The sequence below is a fragment of the Suricata suricatta genome, chromosome 14 (genome assembly GCF_006229205.1).
Source record: "Suricata suricatta isolate VVHF042 chromosome 14, meerkat_22Aug2017_6uvM2_HiC, whole genome shotgun sequence".
Classification (NCBI taxonomy): Eukaryota; Metazoa; Chordata; class Mammalia; order Carnivora; family Herpestidae; genus Suricata; species Suricata suricatta.
Genome location: NC_043713.1, coordinates 39,577,759 through 39,600,352, shown reverse-complemented (window position 1 = coordinate 39,600,352; position 22,594 = coordinate 39,577,759). Strand labels below are relative to the sequence as shown.

General features: G+C 41.8%; 1 protein-coding gene across 2 annotated transcripts in view; it reads right to left on the bottom strand.

Annotated features, from left to right (window-relative positions):
• The window catches only part of B4GALT6 (beta-1,4-galactosyltransferase 6), a 64,472-nt gene that overhangs the window by 26,395 nt on the left and 15,483 nt on the right, over positions 1-22,594 (bottom strand). Inside the window, exons 2-3 of one of the 2 annotated variants that reach the window (XM_029922956.1) lie at positions 15,506-15,622; positions 9,826-9,939 (exon numbers count right to left, since the gene is read on the bottom strand). In XM_029922956.1, the coding sequence (XP_029778816.1) occupies positions 9,826-9,939; positions 15,506-15,622 (231 nt within the window). The remainder of the gene's footprint in view (positions 1-9,825; positions 9,940-15,505; positions 15,623-22,594) is intronic. The other variant, XM_029922957.1, reaches the window with a different exon arrangement.

The following is a 22,594-nucleotide window of genomic DNA, read 5'->3' as shown; positions in this document are numbered from 1 at the left end:
TTCCTTCATGTGGGTGTACTGAAACTGTAACTCCAGTCAAAATGACTCCCTGGGTTTCACTTCCTCAAAGTGGGGGCTCGGATGCTGAGAAAGCTACCTGCCTTCCTCATGTGGGTGGCTTGTGCTAGCCGCATCCAGCGGGCCATCATCTGCATATTCTTTTTTTTTAAATGCTTATTTATTTGAGAGAGAGAGAGAGAGAGAGAGAGAGAGAAGCAAGCTGGGAAGCAGTAGAGAGAGAATCCCAAACAGGCTCCGTGCTGTCAGTGCAGAGCCCGACGTGGGGCTCGATTCCATGAACCATGAGATCGTGATCTGAGCCGAGATCAAGAGTCGGACACATAAACAGCTGAGTCACTCAGGCACCCCTAATCTGCATATTCTTAACTCAATACACTAGCTCACTTCTCAACACAAGGTGTTAGGGAAAAGATGCCATGCACTGGAAGTGAAGGGAAAAGGGCACAGTACAGCGAGGGGCCAGGAAGAGGCACGAAGTAGATGAACCACTTGTGACGTGGTTTTCAAATGATCCTCAGTAGAAAAACATCTCTCAAGGTCAGCCTGCGGTCAGGGAGGAGTTGGGGTCCTCCCACCACTGCACCCACGGAAGCGACTCTCACCTTTTTTATATACTGGATGGCCCCTTCAGGTCTCATTCAGAGAAGCATTCCAGTGCTTTAAATCCAGGAGAGGATAAAACTTTCTGTACTTGTAAAAAAAAGTAAGCAACCAGCCAGGCTAGTCCCCCTTTATTTCACTGTTGAGATTCCAAGGGCAACTGAAGAAAAGGACCTGCTGAACTCCACAGAGAAGCCCCAATCTTCATTCAGCACCTGTGCTAACCTGAGCTTTTCCAATGAGAAGGTGTGCTCTCTCCCCAACAAGGTCAGGGGCACCGGGGTGGCTCAGTCAGTTAGGGGGTTAAGCGTCTAACTCTTGATTTCTGCTGACGTCATGATCTCACGTTCATGGGATGGAGCCCCATGTCAGGGCTCTGCACTGGCAGCATGGGGCCTACTTGAGATTCTCTCTCTCTCCCTTTCCTCAGCTCCACCCCTACACACGCTTTCTCTCCCTGTCTCTCAAAATAAATAAACATTTTTTAAAAATGAAATTAAAGGGCCAAAAATATATTCTCTGAATCAATTTCTCCAGCAGAGCCATCAATCAGCACACAATGTAAATAACACAATCTAGCAAACCTTGATTTTCACTATTTGGAAGGTGGAACTGGACTTAGAAAGGAAAGAGCAGAACCGAGTGCCTGAAAAGAGGAGGGGCTGGCAGTTAGCTAGAGGGTCAGGTCCAGTGGGAAGAACAAAAGTCAGTTGTAAGCTACCCATCAGTCCTGGCAACAAAGCCTGCGTGCCAAACTATTTCTGCTATGTGTTGAGAAAACGTAATTGCATCATTGGTTATGTATGATATCTAGTACAATTTTCTAATGGGGCATTAGCAAGACATGCGATCATGCCACCCCGTTTGGAATCCTAAATGGGTCTGGGGGCCGTGAGGTGTGTGCAGGCCCAAACCACAGGCTCATGGTAGTGTGGACGACATATCACATGACATGACATAGGCTATTGCTTTTTCTATTAAAATATAATTCCTAAAATAATAGTCAATACATATGAATACCTAGATTTACATTTTTTCTTAGATTTCAAGTAAAATGTAAGGCATATTATCTCTAGCCAGAGAGTTGCTTTCTCTATAAATCCACAGCCTTCTGTGACTGTGTCACTCAGTTTAGAGCCTATCTCTAGTTTTTGGTATCGAAAGCCTAATTCTGGATCCTCTGACTTTTTGTCACCCCTTTGCCCTCAGGGTTTCAAATGTGCATGGCCCAATGATCTTACTGACAGTGTTGAGAAAGACGTGAGTTTGCTGAAGAAATATCCCATCAGATGAATTCCTCTCCAAAGTCAAAGAATTATTTTTATGATAAGATAGCACATTCTCTCCTACACCCTGGGCTGCTGCCTGAGCACACACAGCTCAAGGCTAAACGGCCACATCAGTCCTCTGACCCCCAGTCACCCACTGCCCCCTTTGGCGCCAACACTAGAAATTGCCTGTTCCCACTAGGAAATTACTTAGGCTTCTCAACTTCTGAAATTTTATGTCTACTTACACAAATGACTTCTTACTCAACTACTCCTGAACTGACCCAATCTCCTAAACATAGAGGGATTTTCAGTCACACATCACCAATGCCAAGAGCAGTGCCTGGACACTGGATGGATGGATGGATGGATGGATGAATGAATGGGTAGGAAGGGCAAAGCTGGCCACATCCAATCTTGTCTCACCTCTCTTTCTGCTTCCTTCCTACCTGTACTTCCACCCGTTGGCTCTATCAGGTACTAAAATAAGCCTGTAAGACATTTGTGCAATAGGTGTCCCACCCATAAATGACCCAAAGGAACAGCGTCGTACAGGCCGAGTTCTCACCTCCTGATCCTGGCCACAACACATAGCTTTTAACACCCAATTTCTTTCCTCGCTTATGGTTTTCTCCTACTTTACTCTGAATGACCCCTTGAGGCCTCCAGTTAGCAGTCTCTGCTTTTTGTCCCCACCTTTCCCTTATAACCCACCCAATGAACCTTTCATCCCCCTGAAAGTCCCACAGCCTTTATCACCTCTTCCAAACTGTTTTCTTAGTCCCCAACTATTGATAAGCTGACCACCTCCTTTAGCGTCATAATCCACAACTATTATTGTATTTCCTCAGCTCTGAGACATGCACTCACTTACATTTTCGCATCCTGACACAGGGACAGACCCTACATTTAATGTACTGCTTCTTTCTTTTTCCCAAAAAGCTGTTATGAGATTTATATGGGGTATCATATACTTCCCCTGTGATTCTAAATGTGTTTTCTGGATCCGTTTCATTGCCAAGAAACTTCCATATACTGTACTTCAGTGTTTTCCCTAGAATACCACCCTACTGCTCATCTTCAATGAAAAAGTGTTCTTGCTTTCAAACTGTGCCAAATGCTCACTTTGTTAGGTCTACGTTCTTGAAGCCAGGGATAAAAGAAGGTATTCTGCAGACTTACACCTACACTTTACAAAAACAAAAAACAAACACATTTACTTCCTTCTTCCATAAATTCACCTCCTTTGAAGTTTATGATTTTTAATCATACCACCTTCAGATATGAAGCCTCCTTTACTGACTGGGGGGTACTCTCCACTCCCCTGATATCCTCTTATTATTTTTTTAAACATCATCCCGATAAACTCAGATCTGCAGTCACACCTTAAGCATCACCGTTCCTGAAGACGACTGGCAGTGTCAGAGTCTAAAGTCAATCAGCTCTGGCTTAAATTTCTCTCGGCTAAATCCTCATTTTTCCAGTCTGTCTGGTCTTCTAACAAGTAGCTCAGTAACTCTGGTCATGTGGCTAAGAATCACCAGGCATGGCTGTTTGGAATGAGGGTCGCTGGCCCCATTCTCACAGTTCCTATGTCAATAGACACCCCTGATCACGTTCGTGGCCACACGGCTTGATGTGAACACATTTCAGCTGCTAGAACTGCCCACTGCTGAGTCCCACCTTCCTGGCCAACCTGTCATATGTATGTGGCCTCCCACTTTTCCAGGAACATTGAAGCAACAGGCATGAACCCCCTTAACTTTCTCCACCTCATCTCCCTGTGAACTACACTGATCCCTCAGAGGAGAAGAGGTTCTGCTTTCTAAGGCTAATTCCTTGACTTGAGCCTATTTCTGTTTCCTGTAAGCTTCTCCAGAATCTGGCTCCATGGTACTTCCCTTCTGCTTCCTTATACTTCCCATCTCATCTCTCTGGAACTCCCAAAAACGTGCTCGGGTCCGTATCTTCCTGAAGAGCTCTTCCGTTGTCCCCAGCTCCTCCAGGCATCTCACTCCATTCTACTTCCCGTCCCACCGCACTTTTTTTTAACCGAGTCTTTATACTCCTCTGAGTCACTTCTCCAGACAGTATACTTTGCACCCTACCCCACCCCTCTACTGAGACTGTATTTCCTGTGGCTTCCGTTTTCACAAGACAGAACATTCTCTTCTCAAAACTGTGTCCTCCTTAGCCTCTAGGACACTGCTCCCTGACTCCCATATGTCCCGGACTGTTCTCCCTTCTGCTACTGACTACCCGTCACCCCCACCAGGGACCCGCCCATAGCATTCCCCGTCTCACTTCCTCTATTTCCAGCCCAGATCTCTCTGATGAAATGCAGACCCCAAATTAACTTCCTGAGCTTTAAACAAGATCCAACTCTAACTTCCTCATTAACTTCCCTAGTCTCCAAATGTGATATTTATCCTGCATTACTTGTTTCAGTTAACAATCACCAAGCCAAAAACTTGCTCTTTATCCCCGATCCCTTGGTTGTCCGCCACATCCGGCCAGGGGCATTCCTGGAGCTTCTCTTTGGTGCTTCGTCCTCTCTCCAATGCCATAGCCTGGGCATATGCTCTTGTCATTCCCCTTGGCGCTGGCAGAAAGCTCCTTGCTGGTCTTCCAGATTCTAGTATTTCCCCACTCTCATCCATTTTTCAACTTCTCAACAGAATAATCTTTCTGAAGCCATCCTAGTCACACTATTCATCTGCTTAGAGCAGTGGTCTTTGTTCATTTCTGTTTTATCCTTTCTTGCCCTGGACCCTTTGAAAATTGGGCACCCTCATCCTAGAGATACACACACAGGCCATAAATCAACCCTTTGCATATATGCCCAAGGGATCTGCTCTCTCTGAGGTCTATCTCATGGGTGCTCAGGGATTCATGGAACCCACATGGCCCTTGAGGCCCCTCCACTCCCTGTCCGGCCTCACTTCCCACCTGGTAAGAGCAGACTACCCTCCGTTCTCACAGAACCCTTGGTGCTCTCACAGTTACCTCAGCTACCTAGTAAACTACCTCGCAAGACCCAATTACAACGTCCCCTCTCACTGACATCTCCCTTTTCCTTCCAGAAGGAACCACTGACTCCCTTTCATCACACAATAACCCAATCATAGCAAGCACGCTGCTTTTCGGTGAGCGTGTTACCTGCTCTGGTAACACAGGGCCATTCAGCTCCATGTCCCCTCTGCCTGCCCCTGTGAACAACCCTGGACCACTACATGTGCAGCCACAGTTTACTCGAAAATGGCTCCCATCTTGCCTTTTACAGCACATACATGCGTGATGGTTTGTCACAGTACATACTCTGAGTTTCTCTGAAGCGTACTTCTCTTTTTCCCTTTTTGCTGATTTTCATTTGAATTATTTAAATTCATCTCAGAAAGTCCTTATAGCTTTTGTTATATTCCTAAGTCTAGCAACTGTATCAATTACCAAGGTTAAACCATAAAGGGAAATATTCTGCGAACAATAAGGACAAAATATATGAAAGTTACTGGAAATGTATTCTGTTTGAAGAAGAGTGAAAAGATAGGAAAGCTCCAGGGAAATCTACCTTTATTTAAATGCAAAGGACACAAATGACATTTTCCCCACTCTCCTTCACTCAGAAAAATCAAAATATCCACTAAGCCAAGCACTTGTTATTTTTTAGCTCTGGAAAAAGTGAAATTTCTTTACTTTTTTAGTATGGAGAGTCTCACATAAATTTAAGAAAGCTGAAAATGGTTTATCCCTCTCTGAAGAATCTATAAATACTAACAGTGGCAAAGAAGTCACTTGTATAAATAACACACATTAAAACAGATTTTACAGGGTAGCCTGGGTAGCTCAGTTAAGTGTCCGACTGCAGCTCAGGTCATGATCGCACGGTCTGTGAGTTGGAGCCCTGCCTTGGGCTGTATGCTGACAGCTCAGAGCCTGGAGCCTGCTCCGGATCCTGTATCTCCTTCTCTCTCTGCCCCCCCCCCCTACTCACACTCTGACTATCTCTCTCTCTCAGAAATAAACATTAAAAAAGTTTATAAAATACATTTTACAGTATAATTGATTGAATGTAAAATATAGCTGAAGTCCATGAAGTCCATTTTATCTGAATTTTAACTGGAAAAGTTACAACTTCATCTTTACAGTAATCCAGTGCTGGTAGTCCCACTGCTCCACTAGAGGAAAATAAAACAGAATCTGTTTCGAAGTTGGTGTTTTGATTTTTTACTTTGCTTTTCTGTTTTGAGTGTCATTGCAACTACTGTATTGTAAAGGATGGAAAATAATTGCATATGTTAAAAAAATATGAAACCTTATAAAGTAAAAAACAATAATAAAAATAAAAAAAATAAAAAAAATAAAAAAATAAAAACAAGAAAAAAAACCAGAATCTGTTTCTTTCAGAATTACAGCTAGATAATCAAACACACCAATGTTGAGCCTCAACCTCACTTTTGCAGATCATAGGAAAATTAGGTATCATTCATACTAGGACAGTTTCATCATAGTAGACCTTTTCCTTAGAGGGATTTCCTTAAACTATTATTTAGGGAGATAGTGTATTCAATTATTTTGTGTGATATTATAAGATGACTTTACATGTAGGTATTTTGGAATGCTGTTCTCAATTACCAATGAGAAATAATGCTGTTAACTTAAAAAAAATACGGGTACATAGCTAAGTATAAAACCCCGTAACTCCCCCCATTTCTCCCAGGTTTCTCATTCCCTTGATCATCACAAAGTCTGGCTCCATGAAAACAGTGAGGAAGAAAGGGAATGTCAAACTAATGTCTCTCAAGCTTAAAGCACTGCACTTCCTTTCATGTGTGCAACACTGTGAAGTTGATATGACACTCCCGTAGTTTACAGTAGGTAAAGTGAGGCTCTACTCTGCAGAGGTCCCATGACTCGGCGGAGGGTCTCTCCAGGACGGCTCAAGCAAGGCCCTCTTAGAAGCCTCATTATGTTGGCTGTTCTCACGGCCCCTTTCTAAGCAGTTATTTGTACATGACCAATCCTCTAATTAGGACACGGGGCTGGTACTGGACCCAAAGCCAGCAGCCCACGAGGAGGCCTCCTGTGAAACGGTGGCTGGACCAACCAGTGTGGTCCTCTCTCGTGAAGACCTGACTCCGATGGGAGCAGTGAGAAGGAGCCGCAGCAGCAGGACATTCAGCGCCAAGGCAGTGAATGCGCAGCAGGCCTGACACAGTCTCTCAAGCACCACGACAGGGGCACTTACAAGTTCTGGGCTGGAAGAGAGCAGTGCTAGTAGGAAGGCCTGGCAGGCAGATGCTTTTAAACAGAGTTTAATTAGTACCCATAAAGCAGTAATTAAGAAAATGGCAACTAAACCAAGAACAGAAAGATTTCCTAAGACTATAAACCCTTGAATATGCAAATTATGAAAATGAAATTATTGTAATCAATATTTCAACAGAACATTACTTAGTGGTTTCAGTACTGCACAGACAAAAACATTCATTTTTAGAAAACCAGGGCCACAATAACGAAGTCATGACAGATACACGGCCACAAAAATCAGAGCTTCATTCTCTATTATAAGACAGCAAAGAGGCAGCAAGATTTGAATCAATGAGAATTTTTTTTAAATACCCATGCCCCCCGTCAGATTAGTAAAGTCACTTAAGGGTTGGGACCAAGAACCATAAAAGCCCCTCAGGTTTGACATAGCCAGGACCTAGTCTACACTAGCGGGTCTCAGAGTGTGGCCCGAGGATCACCGGCACCCAGGAACTTGTAGGAATGAAAATTCTCAGACCCCGCTCAAGATCTACGGAGTGTGAAACTCCCGAGGCGGAGCCCAGCAACCTGAATTTTAAGACTATCCAGCTGATTCTGATGCACCCCCAAATTTGAGAACCATGGCCTTAGATGACATTGAAAAGGGGCTCTTTTGATTATAAACATATAATTTCAACAATTTGCCAACAATAAACTCAAAAAAATCCTATAAATAGGATAGGCAAAGGCAAATTTCCTCAAGAAAGAATACTCATGTAAAGACACAAAAAACACATTTTGATACTAAGTACTTTAGTACCCAAGGGTAAATAAGCAATTCAAAAAGATATTTATTTTTTAATTTCATAAAAATGAACATATAAGCTTGTATGTACAGAGCATGCTTAAGATTAGGGGAGGGGAAACATACAAAGAAAAAAAATGACAAAATGATAGCCTTGCAGCTTCTGAGTGATTATAGCAGGTTTTTAATGCTCATGTATGGTCTTCATAATTTTGAAAACATATATGTACTTAAAGTACACCATCTTTATTGCTATCTCCTTTAATATATAAAACCTAAATACAAAATGGTAAAACTATTAGAAGGCCTTGGAGTAATACGGAAAGCTTTCTTAAGTCAGAAAAGGCAAAACTTTTATGTGATGGATACACTTGAAAATATCATTAACTTCAAACTTCTATTAAACAGAAGATTCTATAAACAAAATGAAAAGACAAGCCAGGGACTGTGAAAAGCTGTGACAACACCTCCAGCAGGCAATAGGTCACTGCTGGAATATATGCAAAGAACTTCCGTCAATCCGTACAAAAGCCCAATTAACCAATAAAGAATCCGAGCAAGGACACACTGAGTCACCAGAGAGAAAATTCAAAAACCTCTCACTGTGCCATCAGAAGTTACTCAAACCCATTACTAATGAAAGAAGTGAAAATGCAAACACTGTGATATCATTTTTTTATCTAACATATTAGAAGTAATATTTTTATCACATTAGCAAAAACGTAAAAGTCTACCAACATCGAAACGGTATATTCATGCCTTGATGTTGAGGCTATAAACCAGAACAGCTCTGGGGCGCCTGGGTGGCTCCGGAGATTAAACTTCAGTCTCTTGGTTTTGACTCAGGTCCTCATCTCACAGTAAGTGGGATCAAGCCCCACACTGGGGCTTGGCATTGTCTCTCTCCCTCTCTCTCTCTCTCTCTGCCCCTTCCCACTCAGGTGTTCTCCATCTCTCTCAAAAATAAAATAAATAAACATTTGAAAAAATGAAAATAAAAAATAAACTGGTATAGCTCCTTTGGTGCAAAACCAAGCCAGCCTACGAAACAAGCCCAGTTCTAGGGATAACCCTTGAGCATACATGGACCACATGCAGAGAAATCTGTACTGTGATGCTCCTGGCAGCACTACTTTTTGGTAGCAAAAATGTGGAAACCACCTAAATTTCCATCAGCAGAGAAAAAGGTAAATGAAGTATAGTACCTTTATTCAAACATGGACAATACAGTAATTAAGGAAAATAAGGAGATCTATATGATTCAACGTGGATAATTCTAAAAAAATTAAGCAGGGGCTGGGTGGCTCAATCAGTGAAGCATTACACTTCAGCTCAGGTCATGATCTCACAGTTGGTGAGTTCGAGCCCCGCATCCGGCTCTGTGCTGACAGCTCAGAACCTGCAGCCTGCTTTCAATTCTGTGTCTCCTTCTCTCTCTGCCCCTCCCCTACTCACGTTCTGCTTCTCTCTCTCTCTCAAAAATAAACATTTAAAAAAATTTTTAATTAAGCAAACAGATTCTAGAAAGAATTGTAATTTTAAGACTACTTATATAAATTCTTAACACCTTTGAGACATTATATTTGTCTATCTAAGCATCTATTTCTGTAAAAAATTTTTTTTTCAAATAACCTGGTAAGAATACACATCAAACTCACAACAGAGGTTGCTTCTGGGCAAAAAATGAGCTCTTTCTTCAACTTTTCAATCCCCTCCCCTTCCCAAAAAATGCTTTGTCCAAAACAGAAATATCAAGTAACGTGCTACGTAACATGAACATGCACCCATAGTATTGATCTGAGCATGGTGTGCTCAAACCATGTGATTTGTATTATTTTATTATAACATAAGCAAACAGTTAAGTTAAAATTAGATGACACTTACGCATATAAGGCAGTTTTTCTGGGCAGGGGAGATATGGTGAATATGTGAAGTTTTCCGGAAGATATGTTGTTGTTTGAACAAGATAATCACTTGAATTATTGCCTTCAGGATAATCTTGGAGAGAGAGAAAAAAGTTACAACCAAAAAACTGCCTTTTGCTTTGCTCCTAGTACAAAAGATGTCACAACCACTGTAAAGAGGCGCGCAGTGAGCAATCCACAGAAGGACTTGGAAGCTGCTATCGTATAAAGAACCAGAGAAAACCGAGTGCAGCTGCCGTGGCTACTGTCCCATTCACCCCTCACTGCTGCTGCAAAAGACCGCTCAGCATGATTTCCCAAGGGGACCGGGGAAAAGTCTAGAGAGCAGCCTGGCCGGATCTGTGCTTACGTACAGTGCAGGCTCATCTGTACCCGCAGGAGAACACCTACTCCCATCCCGCCCCCGGCTGAGCAAGGTCAAAAGGGAATGTGAAAGTACACCAGGGAATCCTCTCCACCATCAAATGGCCAAGGGTGTCCTGGACGACCACACAGTCACAGCACAATGCTTCTAGTAACCGCGGAGCAGAGGGGTAGGAGGAATGTATTCTCACCACCCCACCCTTAAGAAACTGAGACTTACTTCCGTAATACAGTCCATTTTTAATCTTTAAATTACTCATTCCAAATAGCAGGCTGCAGTCCCTGGGGAGCCCTGAAGCTCTACCTTATCTTGGGTCCATTATCTTTAGGTACTGCAAGTTATATGGCGTCCAGGGCACTGGTGAGGGTGCCGCAGTCAGACAGGGAGTTCCGATCCTTGCTCCCAAAGGCACTAGCTTTGTGGGACAGGGCAAGACAATGTAGTTTCCCACTGTGCCTACCTCATGTAGCTATTTTCAGATTTCAGTCAGAGAACTGCTCAGTACAATCCAGGGCCCACAGACATATTCACTGACTAGAGCTAGGAGTGACTGCATGTGGCTTAACCCGGGACAGTCAGAACCTTAGGAATTCTGAACTTGGAACCAAAGGGATCATGTTTTTCAGCCCTTTCCGGAAGAAGGTTCTGGGATTCAGGGCTGAGAACTATGACCTCTATGTAAAATGAAGCCAGTCTAAGAGAACAACATGCAGTAAGAGACAAGACATGGAAACGGCTGATTAAGCTACTGCCTCCTAGATCATAAACCACGTCCCCACCGGAGAGGAAGCTCTAGCAGACACTTTAGGAAAGGACATAAAGACTCAAGTGCTGAAGTCACTGCAGCCCGGTCTCTCTTACAACCGGTCTCTCAAACTCCAGTTAGGACTTTGGCAGGGCATGGGGAAGGTTTTAAGGGAAGTGTATTACTGCCAGGAAACCCCACGATGACAAGATGTACAACTGCTAAGGCTATTCCACCAGGATGCTGGAAAGCCCCAGTGACAGAATCCTCCCAATGCCTCTGTCCAGAGAAGCCCTAGAGAGCACTCGGCAAGGAAACTCCTCCAAGCCAAAGGGGAAGGGTGGTCAGTGGACATTGTTTTGTAAGCCCAGGGGCACGCCAAGAGCACAGAGACCCCTCTAGCAGTCCATACCCTATGTGTCCCCCATACATATCTGAATGATTAAAAGAAATGAACATAAAATAAGTGTAAGTCCATTAAAGTTCTGATTCTTCCCTTAAGGCGCTTTTTAAAAAGTATATCTAGATAGAGATCAAGTTTCAAGTTATATTCAAAAAATTTTTCTCCATTTGTGGGGACTTGTACTATAGTAGGCATTTACTACATACTATGCATTTGTAGGAGCTAAAAACAGCAGATGAATGAGGTCGTCTCTGGCCTTTATGTGTTCAGAAGATTCATTTTCTTATAATCCTAAGGCAGATAAATATTAACACTCTCAAAATACTCAAGCATTTTCTTAATGTCATGTAGTTAACTTTAAATAAGAGTATTTCCTTATTGTGCATAATTTATTATTTCTTGTTATTAATGTCTGGGCCCCATCTCTTAGCTGCATGCTATGGTTCTATAAATCCACATCCAACTCACAGAAGTTGTAAGCTCTCTAGATGTTTCCGTAAAATAAACTGTTACTGACAGCACCGCCCCCCCCCCCCCCCAGAAGCCTGGTGGCAACAGGAGGCCTGCAGGATTGTTTCTCTTTTTATTTTAGAGCTAGAATGACTGAGTCTTTCACAAAAGAACCCATGCATCAGTTTTTTTTTAAATAGTAAAAATTTAAAAACAAACCTCCAAGACATATAACAGCAATATATTCACTTCCTTTAAGCACAAAGATTTGGAGCTAAATGTGTTATCTTGGCCACATCCACACAAATTACCATAAGGGTCTCAACTCATTGCCAGACTTACAGAAAAGTCTCCGCACCCCTTGAGAAGCGCGTCCAGTAGGACTTACGTCATCCTGATGCATTATGTAGAAGTCCATCCACCAACCCGCTGCCACCCATCTGAAGATCTCTTTTTTGAAATCAAATTGCCTTTGATTTCCAGTATCCACAACATGGTAAAAATTTACTGTAAATGAACACCTCACAACTGATAATATAGCCAACAGGAATTTAAGCTTTTGGAGACTATACTGTAATAAACCCACAAAATCATTATTCCCACAAAAGTGCTTAGGTCCATCAAATATAACCACTGCTTTCAAAATCAGGAGCAGTTTTTAAAGGTTATGCATGACAGATGCATTTGAGACTGATCTACCACAACTGCTGTAAAAGGTAGACATTATTTCATCTAATGAATGGACGGATGAAAACACAATGCATTCTGAGCCCCCAGCCTTCTTCCTCTCTTCTGGAGCCACACCTGAAGAAGAGAGAGACCCGGAATGAACACTGCTGGGCAGGTCCCCTCCTCAGCTTTCAAAGGACCTTATGACTAATGGAAAAAGGACTCCCAAGGGCATTGTTTTTCCCACAAAAGGCAGCTTAAAACAGGTACAGAAACTCAGTGAGGGCTCTAGTCTTTACCATTGGCTTGCTGTGTTTGGCTGGCGGGTCTGCCTCAGACCCTGCATCTATGAAACGAGGAAGTGTGCTGGGTTATTTCTAATAAACCTACCACTTCTAACATTGCATGACCACACCATCTGCCTCGGTGATTATTCACCGATTACATCTGGCTTTCTTAATTTGACTAACTCCATAGCTACAAGGAAAACCATCATTTGATCATGCGATGTGTAATCTCTTTGCAAAAATTTTACATATGGCATATATTCATATTTAATGCTTCAGAAAGTCAGGTATGAGGTTAAAAACCCTTTTTCAAAATCAAATGTGTACTTAGAAGTATCACAACCTATTTACCATCAAGTGTTAAATTTTAAATGAGCCAGTACATGTTGATCAATTCTCCCCTAGAGTTCAGTTAGCTCTTTGTACACCTTATGGGCCATTATCTCCTTTTTGGCAGGTTGTATCTGTATGTCTGTGCAGAAATAAACCACATTATACTGGTGCACCTGGATGGCTCAGTGGGTTAAGCATCTGACTGTTGATTTCAGCTCAAGTCTGGGTCTCAAGGTCATGGGTTGAGCCCTACTGGGCTCTGTGCTGAGCATGGAGACTGCTTGGGATTCTCTCTCTCTCTCTCTCTCTCTCTCTCTCTCTCTCTCTCTCCCTCTCTCTCCCTCTCTCTCTGCCTCTTCCCCCACTCACACATGCCCACACATTCTCCCTCTCTCTCAAAATGAATGAACTCTGAAGAAAAGAAGTAACTGTACTATAAATAACTATGCATGCTTCCATCTCTCCCCAAAAGCCTAGAGATCCTCATACAAAAGGAGGATGTTCTTAATGTTGTGTCTCCAGTGTCTAGTTAAGTATACTAACTCTACCAGTTGTTCAATATAAATGAACATGGCAAAAGCCTTACAGTTGCCTACTCAAACTCCATTTTCTTAGTTAACAGGACCCCAATTTCATTCAAAGCACCAGTGTACCCAGCTCAAAGACTGTAATATAGAGCCTATTACAACAAAGTTCTGGCCAATGAGATTTAAGCAGAGATGGCATGTGAAACTTCTGGGAAGACTCCTTAAAAGGGTCCCTCTGCTCTCCTTCCCTCTTCCTTTCCTTCTTCTTACTGACTCAAGTACAGCTATGAGCACTGGAGCCCCACAACAAGCTCAGACTGTAAAACCCATGACAGAGCAGAAGACGGAGGGTGTGTGAGGACACTCTCACCGCAGCCACACATACCCAACTTCCAGACCTCTTTTGTGAAAGGACATAAAGACTCATGTGCTGAAGCCACTGCAGCCCGGTCTCTCTTACGACCAATCCCAATCCGAGGCTGACACAACGCCGTCTCCTGAGAGCAGTGTTACCACCAGAAAAGAGCCATGTGAAGTTTTCAGAGGCTCACAGAAGTGAGCCAACTCTTAACAAGCCGGGCTTGGTTGTTATACGAACACAGTAACGCAAAGAGGCTGAGAATTTCTGTTCAGTGGAGGGAACTTTTAATGAACACTTTCTCAATCAACTTATTCAACGAGGACAAGTCCTAAAGAAGCTTTTATGTTTAAACTGCTCCTAACATTGACCTACTACTCAGAAGACCAATTAAAGCAGAAGACCAGTTAAAAAGATTTTTACTATACTATTAAAATTCCAAGTACAAGGACAGTCTTTCTAAAAGAAATTTCTTTAAAGTTAAAAGGGAGAAACAAGAGTGTTTTGATTTGCGGCATCATAAAACAAATCAGGCAAATGGCTAGAATGGATTTTGCAGAAGCATGTGTGAAATTAAATTAAGAATCAATATGACACAGTCTTAAATTTTTGAAGGGCAAAACTATTACCCACCTTCACATACATTTTAAGAAAGAAGATCTATGTTTGGCAGATAGGGACTTCTGCCAAAGAGTGTGTGTGTATCTGTCTCTCACTGACTATGGTACATTGGAGAACTATTGACACAAATTAAATCTTTAATTTTAACTGCTCAAAATGAGAATACAGAGGATGCAACAGGTGACAATGAGTCATTAAAGCCTTTAAGTCACCTGTACTAACACTTCAGGAGACAGCAGACACTGCCACCTGGGGACATGAGCATTCTTCCACCACAGTTAGATCTGTTTTCATCAAGGCTGCCTTCTTTAAGTCACTACTCGGGCCTATTACTTAAGGTTTAACCTCATGTGACCGTGATGAAGACTCTACTCCCAGATAATACTTTTAAAAGAAGAGCAGCTAGCTACAGATTTCCAATCTTCTATCATTTCTCCTGAAGCCCCCTTAAATGGCCATACAATTATTAAGAGTCTCTTTTAATTAAAAACAGTAAGTATTTTCTAGACATAGTTGGAAAAACATTTTAGGAGTTAGAATGGGCATAAAAAGAGACCACAAAAGGACTAGTCTGGATAAACTGGTCTCTCTGTGGTTAATTCCTTTTGACTACAATAGGCAAACTGAAAAAGCTTTTTGCATTTTATGTTTGCAAGAATTAAGTATCTTTGGACAAAACCCCACCCCTCTGTGAGAACACCTTTACACATCCTAAAACATGGGACAGCCGTGGCTCACGCACTAAAAGAACCTCCCCGTACACTTCATCTTCAACAGAGTTACTTGGAGACAAAACCAGAGCCTGTGAGCCTTGGTTTACCTCTTCTCGCTACAAAGGCGCGAACCAGAAGCAAAGCAGGAGGAAGCAGGGAGCCGGCTCACCTGTACCGTTGAGTGTGGTGTTCTTGTTTGTGTACAGCCTGATCATCTGTCCTATGGTTTTCACATTTTCTCTCAACATTATTCCTCGAGCTTGTACCATGAACAGATAAGTGTTGGCTACAAAAGAAAAAAGAGGAAATATCATGACTCAGTATGCTTTTTTTTAATTTAATAAGATAATAGTCAGAAGGAGGAACTGCCCAATAAACCCCAACTGACTCAATTAGCATGTCCAAAGAAAAAACAGAAATATAAAATGATTACTTCCATTACCAAAAACTTGTAAAAACAGGGGTGCCTGGTTGGCTCGGTTGGGAGAGCATGGGACTCCTTTTTTTTTTTAATTTTTTTAATGTTTTTATTTATTTTTGAGAGAGAGAGAGAGAGAGAGAGAGAGAGAGAGACAGCGTCAACGGGGAGGACCAGAGAGAGGAGTTATAGGATCTGAAGCAGGCTCCAGGCTCGAACCCACAAACTGGGAGATCATGACCTGAGCCAAAGTCAGACGCTCAACCGACTGAGCCACCCAGGAGCCCGAGTGCATGGAACTCTTAATCTCAGGGTTTTAAGTTTGAGCCCCAAGTTGGGAGTAGAGATTTCTTAAAAAAAAATAAAATCTAAAAAAACAAAAACAAAAAAACTGAAAAAACAAAAACATAAAACAAACTGCTTTTTTTAAAACAATAAAAATAAAAGTAGCAATATCCATCAGATAGAATGTGACTATCATAACTAATTCCTTTATCCATAAATGATTTTCTACCATAAAATATACTTAGAAATTTCAATGAAGGTATTTTACTACAAATATACAATCACATAGTATACTTTGTCTAATTCTTTATTAATTCCCTCATACCAAAACTCCAACAAAGGCAAGGGTTCTTTATCTAATCGTAAATATATCATGTCACCACATCTAGTATGAATATGAATTTGCAATAAATCTTGCAAATTCTCACTGTCTTTGGGGAAGGAGAGCTAGGGGGCAGAATGACCCGGAATCAATATCTATTTTGGTAATTTCTCTCTACTGAGTTAATTCCTTGGAACTTTTACATTCCCTTTGAATCACAAATCTACCTACCAGGGCTGTAAAAGCAGACACAATCAAAATCAATGTGCATTTTCAAGTTGGTACATTTAATTCCTAGTGGTAAGTGCATCAAACTAGGCCCCTAATTTCTTCCTTTGGGAGAAACTGATAAACTGACCATGATTACAAAAATCTCTGCCTTTAGAGATGCCAGGCCTCTTCAGAGAGGAACAGGAGTATTCAAAAGATCCTTTCTTGGTCCTGATTCTAATGAGCACAATGCTTAACTTAGGACAGCTCACTGAATCTTAAGTTTCCTCACCTAAAAAAGGCAGTACTGCTCTGGCGGTTCTCTCCAGCCCCTTCTTCTCTTAATTCTCCAAGCATACGGGCCAAAACATCATAAACTCCATGCAGTCAAGGGGAGGAGGACAATTTTCATGGCAAAACCAAAAAACTACAAGGCTCACCTAATGACTCTTTCGATTAAAAAAAAAAAATCTGGCCCTGAACACCATAATGACGCTCCCGGAAAATGCATACCAAATTAAAGAATCTTAAATGCCAACTAATTTTCTGGGCCCTGTTGTACGTCCTTGAGATGATACAGAGAGATGAGCAAAATGTAATGTTTACTACATGCTTTCCCATTTTTTAATGTAAAATTTAATTTGCCCGAAGTACAAAGGAACAAAGTAAAGAAAACTAATAGAGAATAGAGTAAAATAACACTTCTCCTTTTACCTTCAACCCGTAACAGAGAGAGGAACAGAAATCCAAGCTCCACATAAGTTTTACCTCAATCATTTTTAAGAGCGTGTCTACATCTCTCTAGAAAGCAGTCCTATAATTAGATATAACTCGTTTAGGCTTGAATTTATTACGCCCGTGGGTTTACAAACACAAGTTTTTATGACATTTTTGCTCTTTAGTGGATTTAAAAGAAAGAAGAAAAGAAAACAACGTGAAAAATGAAAACAAGAATAGCCAACCAAAAATGTAGGAAAACAAAAATTCAACTGCATTGATAGAGGGAAAAACCATCAAACAGAAAACTAATGCCAACTGATTTTCAACACGTTGGATCATTTAATCTTGAACTTGTATATGAAATTTGCTATCAGTGACATAAATACCTTGTAACACTAGTTCTGCACCAAACTGGGAAAAAGACCCACCCGTCCTGGAGCAGCAGGCCTAGGGCCCCTGGTAAAGTCTTGTTCTCCAGGAAATGGTGCTGAACCTAAGCAAGGATATGCTGGTAAGAACACAGGGGCGCTACCGTGTCCTGGAAATGGAATTTTTTAAAACTACATAGCTTTTATTTTTAACACACCGACTCATATACAGAAAATTGTCTGACATCTTGAAGCCAAGTCAGATTTAAGCAGCAAAGAAAAACACCTGGTATAAAAAAGAATCATCAAAGTCAAATGATCCTAAAAACTTCAAAACATCAGGTAACAAAACTGTTAAGGGAAATTTTAAAAAAAGAAAGAAAGGATGCCCGCTGGCAATTGTGACAAAGGTGAACCATTTACCAAAAGAATGCACTTACTATTCATTAGATGGATAGAGAAAAAATTCAGGAACAAAAGACACCCCGAGCCCTCCAAATGGAAAATCTATTAGTTTACTTTAAATCATTTACAGCTAATTGAGTTACATTCCTTAGGTTAATGGTCCTTGTGGGTTTAATCCCCAAAGATCAAAACCCATTAGGGAATGGAGCTGTTTTGTTTAGAGTCGTCGTTAATGGGAAGAATGTAAGGTGTCAAAGCATTGCAAGGCACAGGAACCAGCCCAGCGTGAGAATGCTCCCAACCACCTGATTTGCAAACACCCTACATTATTAACCTGCACACACTAATTATCACTAACATAAAATGGAATATCTTATTGGCAAACCAGCAAATTCGACAAAATCCTTGTCTAAAATGTCTATTCCAAGTGTAGGAAACTGCATTTCAGAAAACAAATAGGAAAATCTTTCTCAGCGTTGCCCACTGGTCTGAGACAACTCAGAAATACACTAAAAAACTACCGCTGCTTAATTAAAATCATGCCCTGTTCTCTAGTTAATTTGCTATTTGCCTCTGCTTTGTGAAACAAATTTATTTACCTTGTTCTGCCTTTGGGGTGGGCATGGGGTACCTATAACAGTAAAAACAAAAAACAAAAACCTTAAAAAAATCAGCAGCCTACAACAGCTTTCAGACATTTCACCCTGGGATCGTGAAGCTAGAAATTTATGAACCTGCCTCATTCTCGACAGCAGGAAACTAAGGAATGCACTTGCTATTAGTGTCTCCCCATCTCTTTCCACATCCAGCTTTGTTCAGTGAACAAAGTATTCAAGACAAGGGGAATGTGCCAGTCTGCACTGATCCGGGAATGTTTCCTGAGCTTCAAAGGCCTCAAACACAGTTTTCCCTGGGTCCCAATACCATGTCCCCAACCTTACAACACACCAGCACAGATCCTGTAACAGAAAGTAACCCAGCGAAGAGCTGATTTGGAGAGGGAGATGATGTTGGTTAGGTACATTTTAAGTGTAGCACTGGAGTTAAGAAAGGGGTACAGAAATAGAACTTGGGGTGACATGCATATAAGAGTGCGAAATATGGCAGTGAATTGCTGTTAGAAAAATGATCCAGAAAAGTTAAGTTCAGATGCATGGTGAGAGACCGCAAACAGGGTCACATAGATAAAAGATCCCAAGATTAATTAGTCTGAGCTTGAACACAGTGAAGGAGAAAGAGGAAATGGTCAACTCTGCCAAATGCCAGGGAGGCTACGAAGAAAGAGTAAAAAATAATAGCTTGGGGCGCCTGGGTGACTCAGTCAGTGAGGCATTCCACTCTTGATTTCACTTAAGGTCACAATCTTGCAGTTCATGAGATTGTGTCCTACATCTGTCCACACAGAGCCTATGTGGAATTCTCTCTCTCACTCTCTACCCCCTCCCATCAAAATAAACAAATAAACTTAAAAAACAAAACGCTAATATTCGGTACATACTCTACCAGGCATCCTTAGAAAAGCGTTACATACACTAATCTACTTAATCCTCACAAGCAACTGTATAAGGTAGGTACTGATATTATTCCCATTTTACAGAGTTTTAAAAAATGAGGCATGGTTAGGTAGCTTGCTCCAGGTCACACAGTTATCAGGTAGGTGGTGGAGCCAGAATTCAAACCCCAGCAGCCTGGCCCCAGCAGTCTAGCTCTTTACCACCATACTACTTAGCCTCTTAAAAATGCTACTAGGAGATCATTGTCAATCTTGAAGAGAAGAGTTTCTTGGAAGCGAAGGGAAAAAAGGCAAACAGGAAACAGTAAAGCAGATAGTGGCAGAGTAAAAGCAATTTTCAGAAAAGAGAAGTGAAATCCTGAGCATGACTGTGGCCTAAGTAGAGGGAAGAAAAAGTAAATTTAAATTTAAGGCACAAAAAGAAAGAAGAGGAAGGACGGAAAAGCACATTTCCACTGATAGGACAGTGTAAGTAGAGGCTGTGGGGCACACAGGTGCTGGGCAGATCCAGGAGTAAACAATCCAACCAGAGTAGAGTCTGGAAACAACAGAAAATAATCAGTGTTGGGCCAAGTGGATAAATGGTGTGGGGGGAAAAAACACGGAAGAAAAGAGGGGAGAGGACTTGAGGTCATTGTGAAGATGAGAAGTAATGTTAACAACGGTGAGAAAGGGCCAGCAGTGTGAGGTTAGGAAGACTGTGGACGGGGGAGGTGCAAGGAAGAACAGGTCACAGCTCCGGGGACTTGGCTCAAGTAAGGATGGAAGTCTAGAACCAGACTGCCCGATGGCCACCGAGAGGGACATCGGTGGGATATTAGGTAGAGCTGGAAGGTTCTGAACTGATGCAAGCAAATCTCAGAGACGTTGCAGGTTTTGCTGCAGACCACCACAATGAAGCAAATACTATAATCAATCAAGTCAAACAAATGCTTTCACTTTCCAGTGCATATAAAAGTTATGCTTACACTATAGTCTAAGCGTGCAACAGCATTATGTCTTAAAAAGCAACGTACAAACCTTTTTTGTAATGTTTGTTTATTTCTGAGAGAGAGAGACAGAGCATGAGCAGGAGAGGGACAGAGACAGAGGGAGACAAAGAATCCGCAGCAGGCTCCAGGCTTAGAGTCCGAAGTGGGGCTCAAACCCACAAACTGCATGATAATGACCTGAGCTGAAGTTTGGGCCACCCAGGTGCCCCCAAAAATACTTTACTGCTAAAAAATGTGAATCATCATCTGAGCTTTCAGCAAGTAATAACCTTTTTGCTGATGGAAGGTTTTGCATCAGTGGTGATGGCTGCTCACTGATGCGGTGGCGGTGCTGAAGGCTGGGGTGGCCGTGGCAATTTCTGAAAATAAAGCAAGAATGAAGTTTGCCACATCAAATGACTCTTCCCTTCACCAATGATTTCTCTGTAGACTATGATGCTGTTTGCTAGCATTTTATCCAGAGTCAAACGTTCAAAATTGGAGTCAATCCCCTCAGCCCCTGCCCCTGCTTGACGAGCTAAGTTTGTGTAATATTCTAAATGTTCTGTGTCATTTCAACAATCTTCATGGCATCTTCACCAGGAGCAGATTCCATCTCAAAAAACCACTTTCTTTGTTCATCCATAAGAAGCAACTCCTCATCCGTTCAAGTTTTATCAGGAGATTGCAGCAAATCAGTCACATCTTCGGACTCCACTTCTACCTCTAGTTCTCTTGCTACTTCCACCACATCTGCAGTGACCTCCTCCACTTAAGTCTTGAACCCCGCAAAGTCATCCGTGAGGGTTAGAATCACTTTCTTCCACCCTTCTGGTAATGCTGACATTTGGACCTCTTCCCATCCATAAATGTTCTTAATAGCATTTAGAATGGTGAAGCTTTTCAAGGTTTTCAATTTACCTTACCCAGATCCATCAGAGGAATCGCTATCTATGGCAGGTAAAGCTTTATGAAATGTATTTCTTAAATAATACTTGAAAGTCAAAATGGCTCCTTGACCCATGGGCTACCGAATACATGTTGTGCTAGCAGGCAGGAAAACACTAGCCTCACTGTCTATGTCCATCAGAGCTCCTGAGTGACAAGGTACCTTGTCAATGAGCACTAATATTTTGTAAGAAACCTTTTTTCTTTTTTGTTAATATTTAAATTTAATTTTTATTTATTTCTATTGGATTATAATTATTTTATTTAGATATGTAGCTATCTTTCAGAAGTCCCCACCTGCACAAGCACCAGTTATTTTATTTTTATAATCGTTTATTGGCAAATTAGGAAACCTTTTTTTTCTGAGTAGGTCACAACAGTGGACTGTAAATATTCAGTAGTTAAACCATGCTGTAAACAAATGTGCTCTCATCTGGGCTTTGTTGTTCCATTTCTAGAGCACAGGCAGAGTTGACTTAGCATAATTCTTCCGGTCGCAGAATTTTGGTACTGGCAAATGTGCGATGCCTTCAATTTAAAGTCCCCTTGCTACATTAGCCCCTAACAGGAGTCTGCTTGCCCTCTGAAGCTTTGGAATCAGGCATCGACTTCTCTTCCCTAGCTATAAAAGTCCTAGACATTGCCTTCTTCCAACAGAAAGCTCTTTTGTCTATATTGGATATATTTCAGTGGAAGCACTTCATTGCTTCTTGGCCTTTTGGATAAGATCAAGTGCAGTGGAAGCACCTTCACTAATTAGCTAGACCTTCTAGATAAATTGCCACGGCTTCTACACCAGCATTCGCTGCTTCGCCTTCTCCTTGCGCTGCCATTTTATAGAGACAGCTTCTTTCTTTAAACCTCATGAACCAACCCCTGCTAGCTTCAGACTTTTCTTCTGCAGCTTCCTCACCTCTCTCAGCCTTCACAGAATTGAAGAGAGTTAGGGCCTCGCTCTGGATTGGGCTCTGGCTTCAGGAAATGTTGTGGCTGGTTTGATCTTCCATCCAGACCACTAAAACTTTTTCCATTTCAGCAATAAGACTGTGTCACTTTCTTATCACTCATGTGTTCACTAGAGTAGTACTTTTAATTTCC